The sequence below is a fragment of the Bemisia tabaci genome, chromosome 1 (assembly GCF_918797505.1).
Source record: "Bemisia tabaci chromosome 1, PGI_BMITA_v3".
NCBI classification, from domain to species: Eukaryota; Metazoa; Arthropoda; class Insecta; order Hemiptera; family Aleyrodidae; genus Bemisia; species Bemisia tabaci.
This window is the reverse complement of record NC_092793.1, coordinates 72,771,159-72,787,134: the sequence shown is the minus strand read 5'-3', so window position 1 is coordinate 72,787,134 and position 15,976 is coordinate 72,771,159. Positions and strand designations below refer to the sequence as shown.

Sequence of the window (15,976 nt, the reverse complement as noted above, 5' to 3'; positions counted from 1 at the left end):
CGCACTGTGATGCAATGCGTGAAGTATTTGTGCAGTCTTGTAGGCGCTAATAAGTGTTACAAGCCGATCGCCGCGCCGAGGGCTTCCCCTTTTCATCTCAAGTCCTCGTCATAATTGCTCTCTACACCGCGCCGTTCCAGGCCAAATTGCGTGTTTGGTCTCTCTCCTAACTCGACTACTTAAAGGTGATGTCTCTTGTATCGCTGAAAGACGACAAAATTAAAAATTACTATACTCTCAGGAAATGAGAGATTTTGCCGCCTTTTCTCGTTTGTAATTTTTTTCTAAATCCGATACTTTTTTATACCTACATTTAAAAAAATTGCAAAATTTTCCACCCTCTAGATTTGCCGCCATGAGCCGCGGCCCATGTAGCCACCCCCTTAATCCGGCCCTGTCTGACATTTATTAATTTTAATAAAACTAAACACAGCGACGACGCGACGCAGGGCCATCGACTCTCCGAAGTGTCCCTGCAGCAGGCTGATTATAGAAATTGATAGACTAAGTAACGGATGAAATTCGTCGATTTAGAATATTCAGACAACTTTTAAAAGTCTTTTGAATGGTTACCGACAATTTTACGAAGACCGAGGGATTCGTTCAATAAACTTTTTGCTCCGACATTACCTGGTCTATTTACCCGAACCTTCATTTTTATATAAGTCGAAGGCAAATAGTCAAATCAGGCATTTTGTTAAATGCCTAGGCAAATAGTTAAATATTCTTACTTAGACTGAAATTCTGATTATTTTGCTGACTGTAGACAAAATAATTCTCTGATTATATGGAAATGAATTCCCTTTAAAAACTTGTTACATACGATTAAGAATACGTTGTTTCTAGTCCTTGAATGCAAATTTGTCTTTTTTCACATGTCTTCCAAAAGCATTTCGTAAAATAAAAATATTTCACAATTTGGGCGGTAGAAGAATCATGAGGAGAATTTTCGAAAGAGAAATAAAATGACAGTTAGTACTTTGATAAATTTTTAGTCTCAAAATATTGAAAATTAGAGAGGTATTTGTGAAAACAAAAGAAACCTTGTTAACACTGAAAACTTGAGTATCTGCCTAGGCATTTGATAAAATGCCTGATTTGACTATTTGCCTTCGACATATACACTGATTGCTTTCTTCGGTAACACGTAAGAGTAGTGTAGTCCGAATACCTAAATTCCGAGTTTTCCGGCACTGCAAGCCTCTGCCAAGTGTGCCGTGCCCTCACGAGGAACCACTCCTTCCTCGACTTTAACGCTTTTATCGTGATTGGAAACGCTGCTCAAAGGTGAGTAAACACACATGCACGCTGGTGCGGCGTGAAACACGAGTCAGAGAGTCATCAGCTTCATCTTGATGTAAGCATTGGATTAGTCAATGACATTAAACTCCTTCAAACAAGAGTAATGCAACATTTCGTGCATGAGTAATGATCCGTGATCTCTGCTCCGTAAGATTGAGAATAATGGAAGAACCATCATATTCGCGCTACTGGCTACGGGCTCAATGAGCCAAGGAATGAAAGATGGATTAACAATAAACCAGGATTTCGCTTCAAAATTTAGCGCAGGCAAGTATTCGCGCGACGGCAAATTACATCTGTATCACATAATGAACTATGTTTTAAAAATATGAACTACTGCTGTTTCTAGCTCATTGTAGAAACAAAGTATTTGCCGATATTTTCCCTCTAAGACAAATACTTTTGTTGGAAACAGTGGTTCCAGATTGGAAAATATAGCCTAAATGATACTTATAACACACATCAGTTCTGACAGAACAAAAATGACATCACAGATCTCACAACAGGTCAAAATTACGAGACTCGTTTCAATGTGGCTCGATCAGGATTTGATGTGATTCCCAAACTTGAAGTTACGGAAATTATTTTGTACGTAAACTGGGGAGAAAAACATACGTAACGATCGTGACCGTGAGTACTCAGTCTCTTCCTAGCTGCCTTGGCTTGCCTCTTGAAGTTTTGATAATAGCTTGTATTTTAAACGATTAAGATAAAGTGATGGTAGAAAGAGACCACTCATAATGGGCCTGTTGCATGCAAGAGATACAGCCGCGCGAATAGACTTTATAGAGGTTAAATGACACGAAAATTACGATGGTCACATTAAAAAAGTCTGAAATACACTCCTTACTGCGCAATTTGCGTTGTTAGGAACGCGCTTTTTCAAATTTACCGCGTCTGGGGGCAGTTTTCTAATCACCGGAAACGAGCAAACGGCGGGCTCGGTGATTTCCGGAAGATACCGAGTCGTTGTTGTTGTTGTTGTTATTTTTTCCTTCAGTTTGTTCACAAACCCAACGTGATCTCTTATAGTGGTCCATATACGCTTTATGCGGTCACCAAATCGATCAACTTTTAAATATCCAACGCAATCCTTCTACATTTCATTTCACGATATCACGAGCTCCGATTTTTAGGTTATGTGTCAGTTTTAGTTGACCGGAAATAGCCGCGAGTTGCCGTTAATTGTTTCCGTAAGAAAACTGCCCCCCGACGCGGGAAATTTGAAAAAGCGCGCTCCTAACAATGCAAATTGCGCAGTAAGGAGTGTATTTCAGACTTTTTTAATGTGACCATCGTAATTTTCATGTCATTTAACCCCTAAGAAGTCTATTCGCACGGCTGTATATCTTGCATGCAACAGGCCCATTTACTTTTGTCACGTTACACGAGATCGGAAGGTAATTGGGTGTGCCTGCTGTACGGAATAGAAGAGACCAAAACAGGCAACGGAAAGAATTGAAATTTCCAAATATAAAAATACCTACAAAAGACTTTATATGAAAAGAATTGAAGTCAAAATGTTTGTCTTCAAATGGTTTAAAAAAATGTTTAACCATTCGAGTGTTATTCAAGAGCTGCTGATTGAAAAGTTTAGAGGTCTAGTGCGGTGAGGACTTGAAGGGCAGAGGTGGGAAGGGGGAGGGTTCGGAGCCTGAGAAGATAAAGCCTGCGTTGAGGGATGTTTCTGTAAACGAGGAGTGGGTGAGGGTTGATTCTGGCACTTTGCCGGGAGCCGAAGCTCCTGCAAAAGTGGGGCAACGATTGTGTACGAGTACTAATAAAATTAATTCATGTTTTGTTTCCGCAACTCGGCAATTTATTCCCTCTTACCGAGCGCCCGTTTTGGCTCGGGGTGATTCTTTACTGGAGCATTTAAATTGTAGAGCCTTCAAAACACCGGTGCAAAATCCCAAGAGTAGGGTATAAAATAAAGTAGGTAGGTGCTGGCAAATAAATATTTGAATTCGTTTCTGGTAAAAGGGTCGTTCGTGAAATACGAGATGCCTTGCGGATTTTTCGATCCCCTCTCTCCGGCTCGCCATCGTTACTTCGGTCTCGATCGTTTAACGCGTAAAAAAAAAAAAAAAAAAAAAAAAAAAAAAAAAAAAAAAAAAAAAAAAAGAATAATAATTGCCACCATAACACCCCCTCCCTCTTGGAGTGTTACATATCGATGGTGAAAGTGCAAAAGTGCGTACCTCGATTTTTGACAGTTTTGAGTTAGCTGCATTAAACGCGTTGATGAAGATGTCGATGTCGTCTATCTGCCAGCAAGAGATAATAATCGAGAAAAAATCGGAAGTCACCTAAGACCGTAGAAATTTTGTTGCGTATCTCGGGCTTAAGTGCAGAAATGCATGTCGACGGTGAAACTACCAAACCACGTATCTCGTTTGCGGTGTTTAAAAATTTACGCTCGCATTTTATTTTTTTGAAGTAGACCAAATCAATATCATTCCTTGAAATGTTCACAGAATTTTCTCCGCACGAAGAGGAAAAATCACAGAAAAATTCAAGATTGGACGTTAAGTAGTTTTTCATTTAAAAAATAAAGTATGACAGGAAGTCTGTGACGTCGCAAACCGAGATACGTGGTTTGGTAGTTTCACCGTCGATGTCTGGTTCTGTCCCCTTCATTAGACTCGGCGCGTTTTACGCACAACGCGCGCTCTTCAGCGTTTCCCGCGAACAGCATTTATCAGCTCATCAGCTGTTCCTTGTTTTTAATTACTTAAAGGAATTTGCTGATTTTGAAAAATTGCTAAATGCTTATTACTCGAAGGCCCTTCAGAATGATCAGTTTTATTAGAATCAATCGAGTCATACTGTGCTTCATCTACCGTATTGGATCAACTAGAGCTTCTAAACAAGTTTTAAGTAGGAATAAACTCTATTTTTGATCTTAGTGATAAAGAATAGGTTCAACACGGTAATTGCAGAAATGCGTATCTTGTGATCAAATGTCATTTTCCTATCATACGTGCGATGTATACAATTCTACAATGCTTGATCCGGTCGCATGAAATCAAACTAAAGCTTCTGATAAGGAATTGTAAGCGTGGGACTCTTTTTTTAGTCTTCAAATGATCAAAATCCGCCAGAAACAGGTTTAAAGCACTAATTCCAAAAATGCGTATCTCGTGATAAAATGTCAATTCTTAGTGCCGAAAACGAGAATCTCGGCATTTCTGCCGTACTTTCTAACAGCTCGAGAAATTATTCAAAATGCTGATGGAGTCAGAAAAAGCATCATATTCTTGCTATCCTAAAGAATTATGACCCTTCTACTAACAATACACAGACCTCCCCCACACACACACACACACCCTCACACCCTGACGGACTGTAAATAGTTTTTTTACTCTCCTGGAAATTCGTATTTTCCGAGATACGCGCGCACTTCTGCACTTTCGCCATCGATATTCTTTCAAGTACTTTTCAAATTTTTCCTTGCTTTGGCCTTGTACTTACACTGCAGGGCGTCTACTCGTCATTTAAATTCCTTGCTTTTTCATCACCTTTTCCTTGCTTTATCCCCACTTTTTTCAGAATGCCTTTTCTTTTGGGTGGCAGGTTCTAGTAATCATTACTTAGGTAATTTTCCCGCATTTTCACATACTTCCACCAGACACGATGAAAACACGACACCTCGAGCTTCAAGAAAATAAGGTTGGCTTTAGCGTTCAGCAGCAAAAACGAATTCCAAGCAATCCAAATTTGTAAAAATAGCCAGAAATAGTAGTTCCAAGTTGCAAAATGTAGTCCTCATATTAAATTTCGTCGTGATATCGCCCTTAAAATGACGTGCGAGCGGAAAATGTCATTGTCTATGATGCCAGCTTTCCCGGAACCATGATTATATTTTCGCAAGTTATTCTACTTATCGCTTGGGGCCGATCGCTACATTTTGACTACTTTTTGCGACAAGGAACTACAACTTCTGACTCATTTCAGTAACAACCCAAGTGCCATTAATTTCCATACGAGGGTAAGTTTTATTTATGGATGAAGGGGAAGGACAATTTCTTGCTGCAAAATGCAGTCCATTAAGCTTACAGCATAAAAACTCACACACTGAAACACAGAAAACAAGACTCACACTTGCGAACTTTTTGCTGAGAGATCTTCGTAATCGTGTTTATACACATTTTTACGTAGCGTAGGCAGCGCCTGGAATGTTCCCTGCCTCAGGAATGCTATGTATCAATCGAGGTCATTCCATGGCGATAATCGAACAGCAATCGAAATCCACCGCGCGAAAAAGACTGAGGACTCACGAAGCACAACTGCAGTGTGATGAGTTGCGTTGAGGCGGATAAAAAGTGCCTTCAATTTTATAGTATACCACACCTTATACCCCCGGGTGTATACTCACCCGAAATCCTCCATGAATATCTGGGTATTCATCCGGGATTTTGACCATATTTGGTGCCAGTTTGTTCTTTCAATTAATTTTGGTGTTGTGTTGTTTAAAAGTATATTTAATCCATACATAAATATTAATGGAATTAAAGTGATTTAACGTATTAATATAATGCTCCTTGACTTTCTGCACATTCTTGATTCTGAGAATGCCTTTGACATGTTGATTATAATTACATGATTTCTTTCACATTACTAATTGTACCTATAGTAAGGCTTGATTTGTTAATTTGGGCGATAAATGACGATGGGTTCTTGCATCTTTGTTCTATCATTTTATAAAATGAGAAGAAATGGTATCTCGGTACGTTTACGTATTTCGCAAGTTCATTAGTAATTTTGATTTCCCAAACTACGGCTACTCTACCGTGACACTGAGGATGGATGAAGGGAATTGCCAAAAAACTGGAATTACCCTGGTAAAAATTGGCAGTAGAATCTGTGTTCCAAAATACCATAGACCTACAGCCGGCTGTAAGATTTCCAATAGCTTCTGTAGCCGGCTACACAATTTCTTATAGCCTTTTATAGCCGATGGCGATTAAGCAACAGCCAGGCGATAAAGTGTATGCTAAACGTTATACTAATTACGGATGCTAGGACTTAGTGAGTTTTTGGAATACTGCTCTCTTTTTGGGCCGTAGTATCTTGATTTATTTTGCGAGGAAAGCTCCGTACTTTTGATGGATGCCTGCCATTACTAATATATTAGAGCGCCTTCAGTTTTGTATGATACTGTGCAATACCTCTGGTGTGAAATAGTTGCTTCAAGCGCCGTGGCAGGCGGGCAGCCAGCGCGAAACACGCATTGGCGCCTACAAACCTAACAGGGATACTTTACGCGTTGCGCAATGCATGAAGTATCCCTGTTAGGTTTGTAGGCGCCAGTGCGTCGCCGCTCCGCTTTGTGTTAGGCTCTAATATTTAATCTGGCGGAGTCAGCGTTATTCAACTCATGATTTTGAAATGTTTGCACATCCTGTATGGATTATTCTCATTTTAATTGATGAAAAAAAATATGTATTAAAGGCAAATATAATATGTGGTTTGTAAATATTAAGGTGGTTTTGTATCAAACTTAATGATTTCCAAAGCACACGAATTTCTACACAATTTCTTATATCCTTTTATAATCGATGGCGAAAAAGCAGCAGCCAGGCGATAAAGTGTAAAACCCGGCGATAGGAACTATAGCCCGGCTGCATAATTTTTTATCGCTTCGTATAGCCCGGCCGTATGATTTTCTCCGCATTCTACAGCCAGCTATATGATTTTCTGTAGCCTTCTTTAGCCGACTATAAGAATTCCTATGGTATTTTGAAACGCAGCTCTTATCGCCAATTTTTACCAGGGTAGGGCTGCACACCCGAGGCCTATAATACTCGCATAAATATGGGAATCGATGATGATATTTTAACTTCATCCTAATCTTCCTCTTGCATCAATGTGCCCTTGGCTCCTAGACGAAGTACTTACATTGGATGTGGGCTGAGCTTCAACCAACAGCCATGTGACATGCTCCCGGCAGCTGGAGGGTCAAAAAAGGAAATTTTTGTGGAAAACTTCCCAGTAAGTCTCAAATAAATTTTACTCGCCTTGGGACTTCAGATATCTTTGCCAAACTTTAATTGGGGTCAAAATTTCCATCTAATACATTTCCCTTAGAGGCCTTAGAGAGGAAAAATGAAGAGAGTATTCAAATAAAACCCTGATTACCTACTTTATCTACCTACTTAAATAATAGAGTAAGATGGGAAAATTGCACAATTAATTTAAAAACGAATTTGTAACGTGTGTGGTGGGCAAAATTTAAGCATTGCATTATTCCCATTGAGGAAAGTGATTGAGGTGTTAAGTGTGATTGAGTTATTGACATGATACATAATACTCTCTTGGTCGTACTTCTGGGGCACGCTCCCAGGTGCTGAATCAGGGAAATACCCAGGTACACGGCGGTATCACTAATCATGATTTACCTAACTTGTAACTTTTGCGAATTTTCAGTATTTTTTCTGATTAGATGCCAGATTTGGAGCTCGTTTTTATTTTTCTGTTAATGAATTGGGTAAAAAAAAGACAGAAAAAATATAGACGGCGAAACTGCAAAAATGCGTACCTCGGTTACGGTGTTTCGAAATCTCCGCTACTATTTGATTTCTTAAACGGAAAGCGAACCATCATCATGGTTTGAAGTTTCAAAGAATATCCTTCATACAGAGAAGAAAAATCAACACTGAAATTTCCACAAAAAAAAAATAACTTTCAGTGGTTTTCCAGGTAGAGAGAAGAGAATGACAGGAAGTCTGCAACGCCGCAAATCGAGATAGGTACGCATTTTTCCAGTTTCACTGTCGATATGCATTACTGCGAGGCCGCTGCTCTGCCGTGCTAAGGAAGAACGCCGTATGAACCTTCAGACGTTGCCATGTTTCCTTCGATGGAAACCGAATTTAGTGGGAAAATTGTGAATGTTTTCTTCCAAACTTTTCAGACAATTTTGACACTTGAATCTAAAATATTTGAAAATTTCAGGGAAAAATGTGCATGAATATCGTCAAAAATTGACGTTTTATAAAGGGAAATTTGGCAACTCTTGAATGTTCATGCGGCGTTCTCCCTTGGCACGGCAGCCTGCCGTGCTTAAGGAAGAACGCCATATCGACGGTGAAACTACCAAACCACGTATCTCGGTTTGCGACGTCGCAGACTTCCTGTCATACTTTATTTTTTAAATGAAAAGCCACTTAACATCCAGTCTTGAAAATTTCTGTGATTTTTCCTCTTTGTGCGGAGATAATTCCGTGAAAATTTCAAGAAATGATATTGATTTGGTCTACTTCAAAAAAATAAAATGGAAGCGTAGATTTTTAAACACCGCAAACGAGATACGTGGTTTGGTAGTTTCACCGTCGATATAAACTTTCGAGAGTTGCCAGATTTCCTTCATTATATTTATTTTTTAGGAAAGTATATTTTTTCTTCAATGTTCAGAATCTTTTGGGTAAAATTGCAAACTAAATAATCTGAAAAATCTGAAGAGAACTGTTCATAAGTTCACTGGGAAATTCGTGTTTTATCAGTCGAAATTTTGCAACGCCTGAGGGTTCATACGGCGTTCTTCCTTAGCACGGCAGTGCTGATGACAGCATTTAAGGTGGTTGAAAATGATGATTTCTTCTGGAAACTTACAACAAAATTCGTCCATCATCGATTTAAATATTTTATTGCGTAAAGATGAAGAAACGAGGGAGTAAAAAAAGAAAAAAAAGACTCTAGAAGAGTTTTACACAAAAATGTAAAGAGGAGAGATTATACAAAATTTACAAATATAGGTACGTTGAAAATTAACATATACCTACCTACGGGTGAAAATCATGAACATTGTCAAGGAATCACTAGGCCTCATCTTCTAAAGCGAGGCTCTAATCTGGCTTTCGGCTCCATGGCAGATCTATCTTCGGCCCCAGTCCATTTTCGACCAAAGAGGTCATTCCGTAGATCATAAAAATCTTTACGATAATGACGGGTTGAGTTCCTCCTTTTCATGAATGCAGCATTATGCATTTCAGAAGAGGACTGACCACTCCCTTCTGACATTCTGCTATATTTTTCAGCAAAGGCAGCTTGATCATTCTGCATTAGTTTCCTTTTAGGAATCCATCGATCAAAAGCAAACTTCCAGTCATTTTTCCAGTACATGTCGGCCATGATCATCATGACCTGAAAAAAAAAAAAAAAAACGAAGGAATGATTTCTGGGCACCGTTTCCTCCACCCATAGAGTACATAGAGTCGTAATGTAATTGGGAGAGCTGGTGCCACTTTTAAGCATTTTCCATGTCCCGAATTCCGAGACTCCTGTGTGACGCCGGGTCACTTTTTCGATACATAATCGATTGTTTGCGATACACGGGTACCCGGCCATCCGATGACAACAACAACAACAACGGAGATAGGAATTACCACGTATTCCACACCACCATTTTGGATCGAAAATGATTCGAAAAAGCGACCCGAACTCGGCGCCCACCGGGCTCGGAATTCGTCGAGCAGAACATGGCGCCAGCTCTCCCATTTACATTACGACTCTATGTACTCTATGCCTCCACCGTGCCGTTTATCTCAGTGGCGGGAGAGTCCTGCCGCAATCACACGCTGAATTTGGCAGCTGAATGTGGCAGTCAACAGTCAGCGCTCAACAGCTGAAATTTCACTAATTCGAGTTATTTTCATCCAAATGTGTATCAAATCTATTCGAATAGTTCAGACAAATCCGACATTATCCGATGGTCGCTGAGAATCGTTGCTGAATTTTGCGCGTCACGCGCAAAATTCAGGCATCGGCCCGATGACTTCCATATTCAAGCCACATTCAGCTTGTAATTGCGTCATCCGATGCATGCACTGAGTCAAATAACCTACATTCAGGGTTGCCACAAAATTTATAAAGTTAAATTCCCTGACATTTTCCTGATTTCCATGACGCATTTAGCAAAAATTCCCATACAATTGAGATAACATCAAATGGATAGAGAGACATAATAATTATGTTTTATCATTTTTCATAATTATTAGAAATACTTTTCAGCCAAAATTTGTCATTCGAAACGTCTAGAGTCCCTTTACAGAGAGAGTAGAGACAACGCGGCTCATGGATGTCACAAACGGTAATAAAGATTACACAAATCGGAGTTTTTCTGTAATCTTTCATCATAACCCATTCCCTCTCTCATTCCATTTGTTCCTTGTCGTACCCCCAATTCCCCGGTCCATTCCAGTTTATAATCTTTGCAATCGATGAAAATGTAATCTTTATTCCCGTTTGTGACACTGTGGAAGCCTAAAATATGGGAACCAATCAGAAATGGATTCGCATTGTCTTAAACTCTCAGTATAGAGGGAGGGACTCTAAAAACGTCAAGCCCATTCAAATAAAGGCATGCAACCTAACAATTTTTCCCTGACATTGCCAGGTTTTTGCTAACTTATTAAAATTCCCTGGTATTTCCCAGTATTCCCTGACTGTAGCAACCCTGCTACATTCAGCACCCGCGCATTTTTTTTTTTTTTTTTTTTATATTTTCTTCGTCTTCTTATTAAGTAAACGTTGCGGGAAGCGCGTTGACGGTGCTACGGGACTGAAAACTGAGGGCAGGGCCGGATTTTCCTACTTGCCGCCTGTATTATGCCGCCCCTTTTTCATTCGTTTTGAAACATCAATAAAAACCATCGAGTGAACGTGCCAGCGGGGGAGGGGTGCATAAGACACGTTTACTCCTGTTGAACACATTTTTTGGGAAAGCTCTATCAACACTACTAGCAAAAGGTCACGGAACTTTGCGCGAAAGTCAAGTTTCGTAAACCCATCTCTAATGGACAAGGCCTTCCATTCATAAGAAATGCACGAAAAAATTATGAAAGAATAAACACAAAATTTGGTCCAATGATTTTAACTTCCGCCGCCGCGCCGACCGCACCGTGTTTGGCGCAATGCGTGAAGTATTCACGCAGTCTTGTAGGCGCTAACCGTTTCACGCTGACCACAATAACCGCACTGTGTTTGATGCAATGCGTGAAGTATTCGTGCAGTCTTGTAGGCGCTAATATGTGTTACATGCCGATTGCCGCGCCGAGAGCTTCTCCTTTTCATCTCAAGTCCTCGTCATCATTTCTCCCTAAGTCGCGCCGTTCCAGGCCAAATTGTGTGTTTGGTTTCTCTCTTAACTCTATACTGTATGCTTTTATGCTTTTGTTCTAAAAGGGAAAAACAGTTCGAGTAGGAACCTTCGACCCAACTACCAACAAAAACAGATCTGGAATTCATAGTCCTTGAAGTAAACGGTCCGAAGAGTTAAAAAAGCGCCTAAGTAAACTGACTGACAATCAGAGTTGTTACGCCTTGTCTCTACGACGTTTCATGGGATTTTTCCCAAGTTCGAATCGCAGGAATGAAACTTTTGGGCCTTTTCCCCGTTGAAAAACATACCAGAATTTCTTCTTCTTCTTTTTAAGTCGTTTCAGGGACTCCATCAGGACTCTTACTTGGCACTGTAATTAGTATTGACTGACTCAATATTTTTCCCAACTTCGCAAGTGAGATTTTTCCCTGGGACAAATCCAATGAAACGTCCCGTGGAGACAAGGCCTTAGAGTCCACACCAAATAAGTTTACGTACTTCTAGACTGCGATAGAAGATCGTCTGACGTCACTTTTACATGTAAAGTACATGCAATAAACAAAAAATGGCGTATCTTCTGTCGCAGTCTAATAATACGTAGCTTATTTGGCGCGGACTCTTAAGAGCTTGCTTTTGCGCTATCGCGTCTATGATCTATAGATCATGAACTTTGTCTACGTTCTTTTGAATGATAAAATGAGAGAAAAAAAAGGAGAGAGGAAAAAAAATAATAAAAATAAATACATGAATATTTAAATAAAGACAGTTCCAAGACAAAAGAGTTGAGCAACTCGTCAAAATCGAGGTCTAAATTAGCTGAGAGAACATCAATTTTTGAAACTGAACAGAGAAGGAAAATATACTTCGATTGCAAGTTTGGATAATTTTGAAGGCGCCAAGAAAGTATTGAAGGTCACTTCCACCATCTCGGATTTTAAAATTTCCTTAACTTGAGTTGAAATTGAAGTTTCCCGCCAAAAATGTCACGTGGTGCCAAGTTTTACAAAAATCGATCGGACGGGAGCCAGGACTCCAGGAGCCACACGTGCATTTTGTAGGTTCAGTGGTACTCTACACGGTAGTAAATGACATCAGTCCATTCTCAAACGTTAGTGCGCCTTCATTGTCGTCTGATACTGTGCAATACGTCTGTGGCAGAATAGTTTCTCAGAGCGCCTTCAACAGTGTCTCTTTAACTTGACAGCTAGAGATCACGACTGAGTAAGTAACGCTGGAAATACCCTCCAGAGCGGGGGCAGGAATACATTTTTTCACCACCGACAGAGAGGTAAAAAATATTCAAACCTCAATTTGTGACGTTGCAAGTTTAACATTGCCTATTTTACGTGTGTGATTAAAACAAATATGAAAATTTTAAACTGCCGACACTTTCCCGAGGAATGATGACAAATATTACCGATTACTATGATAAATTGAAATGAGTCAATTTGTATGCTTTCATTAAAGAGGGGGGAAACAGTGTGAGTAGGAACTTTCAAACTGAGAAAAACAGATCCAAAATTTATTTGCCCCTGAAGTGAATGGGTCCAAAGAGTTGAAAAAGCACTGAAGCAAACTGACCAAAAATTAGTGTTATCACTATTGCTACTATGACGTAACAGCTATGCTGTAAAAATCACAAACTTTGATTACCTAATAAAATTCACAGCTCAACAAACTAAATACTTATGTATTTGTAAGATTTCCTAAGAAATGGTGCTGTTGTTCATGGATTGTAATGTGCAAAGCACGTACGAGTCGCTGGTAACAAATAAAATAGAATTCCATAATTTTTTCAATTTCTGATGACTCTTAGCTCATCATACTTAAGGTATAAATTTTATTTTTAAGTCCTGAATTATAGTTTTAAAAACAAGCAGTGCAAAAGCCATGCTAATTTATTCATTACTTACCAGTAAAATAAGATTTTCCGGTTAAAAATTAAATAAATTTATACAGAGATACAGAGAGTGCAATTGAAGTATGTATAGCACTGGGAGTGGAGGGCTATTGCTGCTTCAAGATTTAACAACAGGTTACGCCTGCTTTTTCTAGATGCCACCTGTGGCCAGTGTTCCTGTGTTTATAGGGTGCCAAAGCTTCATTTTTAGGTGCATATTGCATTAGGTGACTGGATGAAGTTGAAACACTGAGCTTCATGTTCCAAACGAGAAGCGATATTGTGTAGGAGAGATCATGCAAGTTTTTTTTTGAAACTAGAAAAAACGGTAATAACAAATAATTGATTGAGGTTATGATCTTACCTGGTTGATAGTTAGATTTTTGGTGCCAGAGCCCCAAAGAAGGTGCTGATCTATCGGAAATTTAGCCATTCTCAGCCCTTGCTGCTTTGCTCGACTTAAGGACGCTTTTGAATGACTAACCATATCAACCATGGCACCTGAAAAATGTCAAAATTTACTAGTTGTGTATTGAAACTGAAATCTTTTAGACTAAGTGTTAGCGAATTTGCCAATGTCTTTCAGAGTTCAGTACGTATAAAACTTGATTTCTCATTTTAGAGGGAAAAAACTCATTCGAGCACAATTTTTCCTCAGAGAGGAAAATTCTGTTTTATGAGACACAAATAACGATCGATCAGGAAAGCAACTGTAAACACGCTTCTGGTCTAACTGGACCAACTATCATTATAGCACAGCCTCCTAACTTTCTGCTTCCAAGCTCAGAGACGTCATTGTATCAAAACCGAGGTTTGAGCAAGCAGCTGTGGTAGTGAGAAAACTTACTGCTATCTGGTGAGCAAATTTTCCTAACAGCTCCCCTAAAACCCTGGCCATGGCAGTGTTGCTTTAAAAGTATTGCAGTTGGCCGCACGTATTGTTTCAACTGAGTGTTGGTGATTTGGCTAATGTGCGTTAAAATTCAGAACAGATGAAAAACTCAAATTCTAATTCTGAGGAGAAAAAGCTCCATTCAAAAAGTTTCTGAATCCTTAACCCTCTAAGACATTGGATTACGAATTCGTAACAACATATTTTATGGGTTTTTAAAAATTGAATCTTCCCTCTGTGGCAAAATTTATGCTCTTTAGTTTTTCTCTTTTTTTGAATAACTGATTCTCAAAAATTTCAAATTTTGAAAGAAAGTTGATACTCTGTGTTCTTTGCGCAAGCCACGAAGTAGGTAGATTAGTGTACCCCAGACTCTCATATAAATTAATTCATGCCATAAAGGGTTAAGAATAACTCATTATGGATGCAAATGTGTGAGTTAAACTTACCAATTATATAGATGTCATCAATGTTGATGGTGGTCAGCTCGTTCCTGCAGTGGGGTGTCAAATACACGAGCTTGTCTCTAGGGTACAGGTCCAGGTAACTTTTAGAGGTGAATTCAAAGGGGTATTCAGGATCATATAAACATGGCACAGACTGTAGCAACTTAGTTGCCATTTTGCCCTCCTTTTTATAGTTACAAAAAACAAAATTAGAAGGGCAAAGATGCTTACGATGTTCACCAAATCCTTGAGTTATCTGATTCACTGCTGCCTGTGTTTCCCGATGCGACATGTCAGCATCATAACTGCAGTCCATAATGATTGTTGGAGCATACATTGATGCTAAGTGAAGACCTAGATTATTAAATCTATCAATATTTGAATCATATATTCTTAGAAACAGAGAAGTGTTCGACAAATTATAGACTAATTTTTCACCAGAGTCTTCTTCAGGATTCTCCTTTCTTTGAGCTTTGAATTCTTCAAGGGCTGCTCGTTTGCTGAGTTTTTTCCGTGCCTCACTTTCCTTAAATCTCTCTTTCATCAATAAATATTTTAAATAATTTCTTCTACCGGAGTGTGATTTCTGTTTCAGAAGCTCTATATAGTGGTTGGTAGATAATTTGGATGGTACTTGCTCACCTTCCTCATACAAAACATAAATCTCTGCCATTATGATTTTCAATTGTTTCAAGAGAGCAGGGTCATTATTGGTGATGGCTTCGTAATCGACATCCTGATAAAAAGACTCTGCAGATTCCTCTGTGCTGACTGTATTATCAGAGAGCTCATCTGCTTGTGAGCCTTTGGAAAATAATCTGCACCCTTGGTAAGAAGGGAAATTGGGCACATTGTTCAGATAAGTACGTTTGCATACTGGTGAATGGATCTTGCGCTTGATGTCAGAGGGACTGAAATAATTACTGAATCTGTAAGAACGACTGAATGATCTTGACACCACAGGCGTTCCCAGTAATATGAATCTCCAAGAGCGAAAATTTAACATATTGCAATTTCAAAGAGGAGAATACGTTTCACTATTGAACCATGGTTTGAACACGAAACGGACAAAACTGAGGTTACGAGCCTGACATTTTGATGATCTGATGACAGCGAGAAATGACCGAGGATCGAACTGGAACCGTGAAAATTTAGATTCACTGCTAATTTCTCTAAAATCTTTGCGTTTGCAAAAATTGGAGCCTTTACTTATGGAATATTGTCACGACAGTAGTTTGCACTAGACCTATTTAGTTTGCACCTCTGCGGCATGGTGTTCGACTGGTTGAGGGTTGATGTTGACAGAAGACATAACCTTAAAGTTTCTCAACAGT

The 15,976-nt window shown here is 39.3% G+C and overlaps 1 protein-coding gene across 1 annotated transcript; it reads right to left on the bottom strand.

The window, feature by feature from the left end:
- Positions 1-8,934: 8,934 nt before the first annotated feature.
- LOC109033197 (mitochondrial ribonuclease P protein 1 homolog) lies at positions 8,935-15,925 on the bottom strand. The gene is made up of 3 exons (XM_019045699.2): positions 14,646-15,925; positions 13,669-13,805; positions 8,935-9,447 (listed from the first exon to the last, which is right to left on the bottom strand). Exons 1-3 carry the CDS (start codon positions 15,646-15,648, stop codon positions 9,130-9,132), a joined length of 1,458 nt encoding a protein of 485 aa, XP_018901244.2. The 5' UTR covers positions 15,649-15,925; the 3' UTR covers positions 8,935-9,129.
- Between the last annotated feature and the right edge of the window lie 51 nt (positions 15,926-15,976).

What these genes read in the sequence shown, in the direction of transcription:
- LOC109033197 (XM_019045699.2), bottom strand. Translation starts at nt 15,648, where the DNA reads ATGTTAAATTTTCGCTCTTGGAGATTCATATTACTGGGAACGCCTGTG. An exon ending in TGATGACATCTATATAATTG is followed by an intron (nt 13,806 to 14,645) that starts GTAAGTTTAACT and finishes GACATTTTTCAG; the next exon opens with GTGCCATGGTTGATATGGTT. An exon ending in AAAATCTAACTATCAACCAG is followed by an intron (nt 9,448 to 13,668) that starts GTAAGATCATAA and finishes TTTTTTTTTCAG; the next exon opens with GTCATGATGATCATGGCCGA.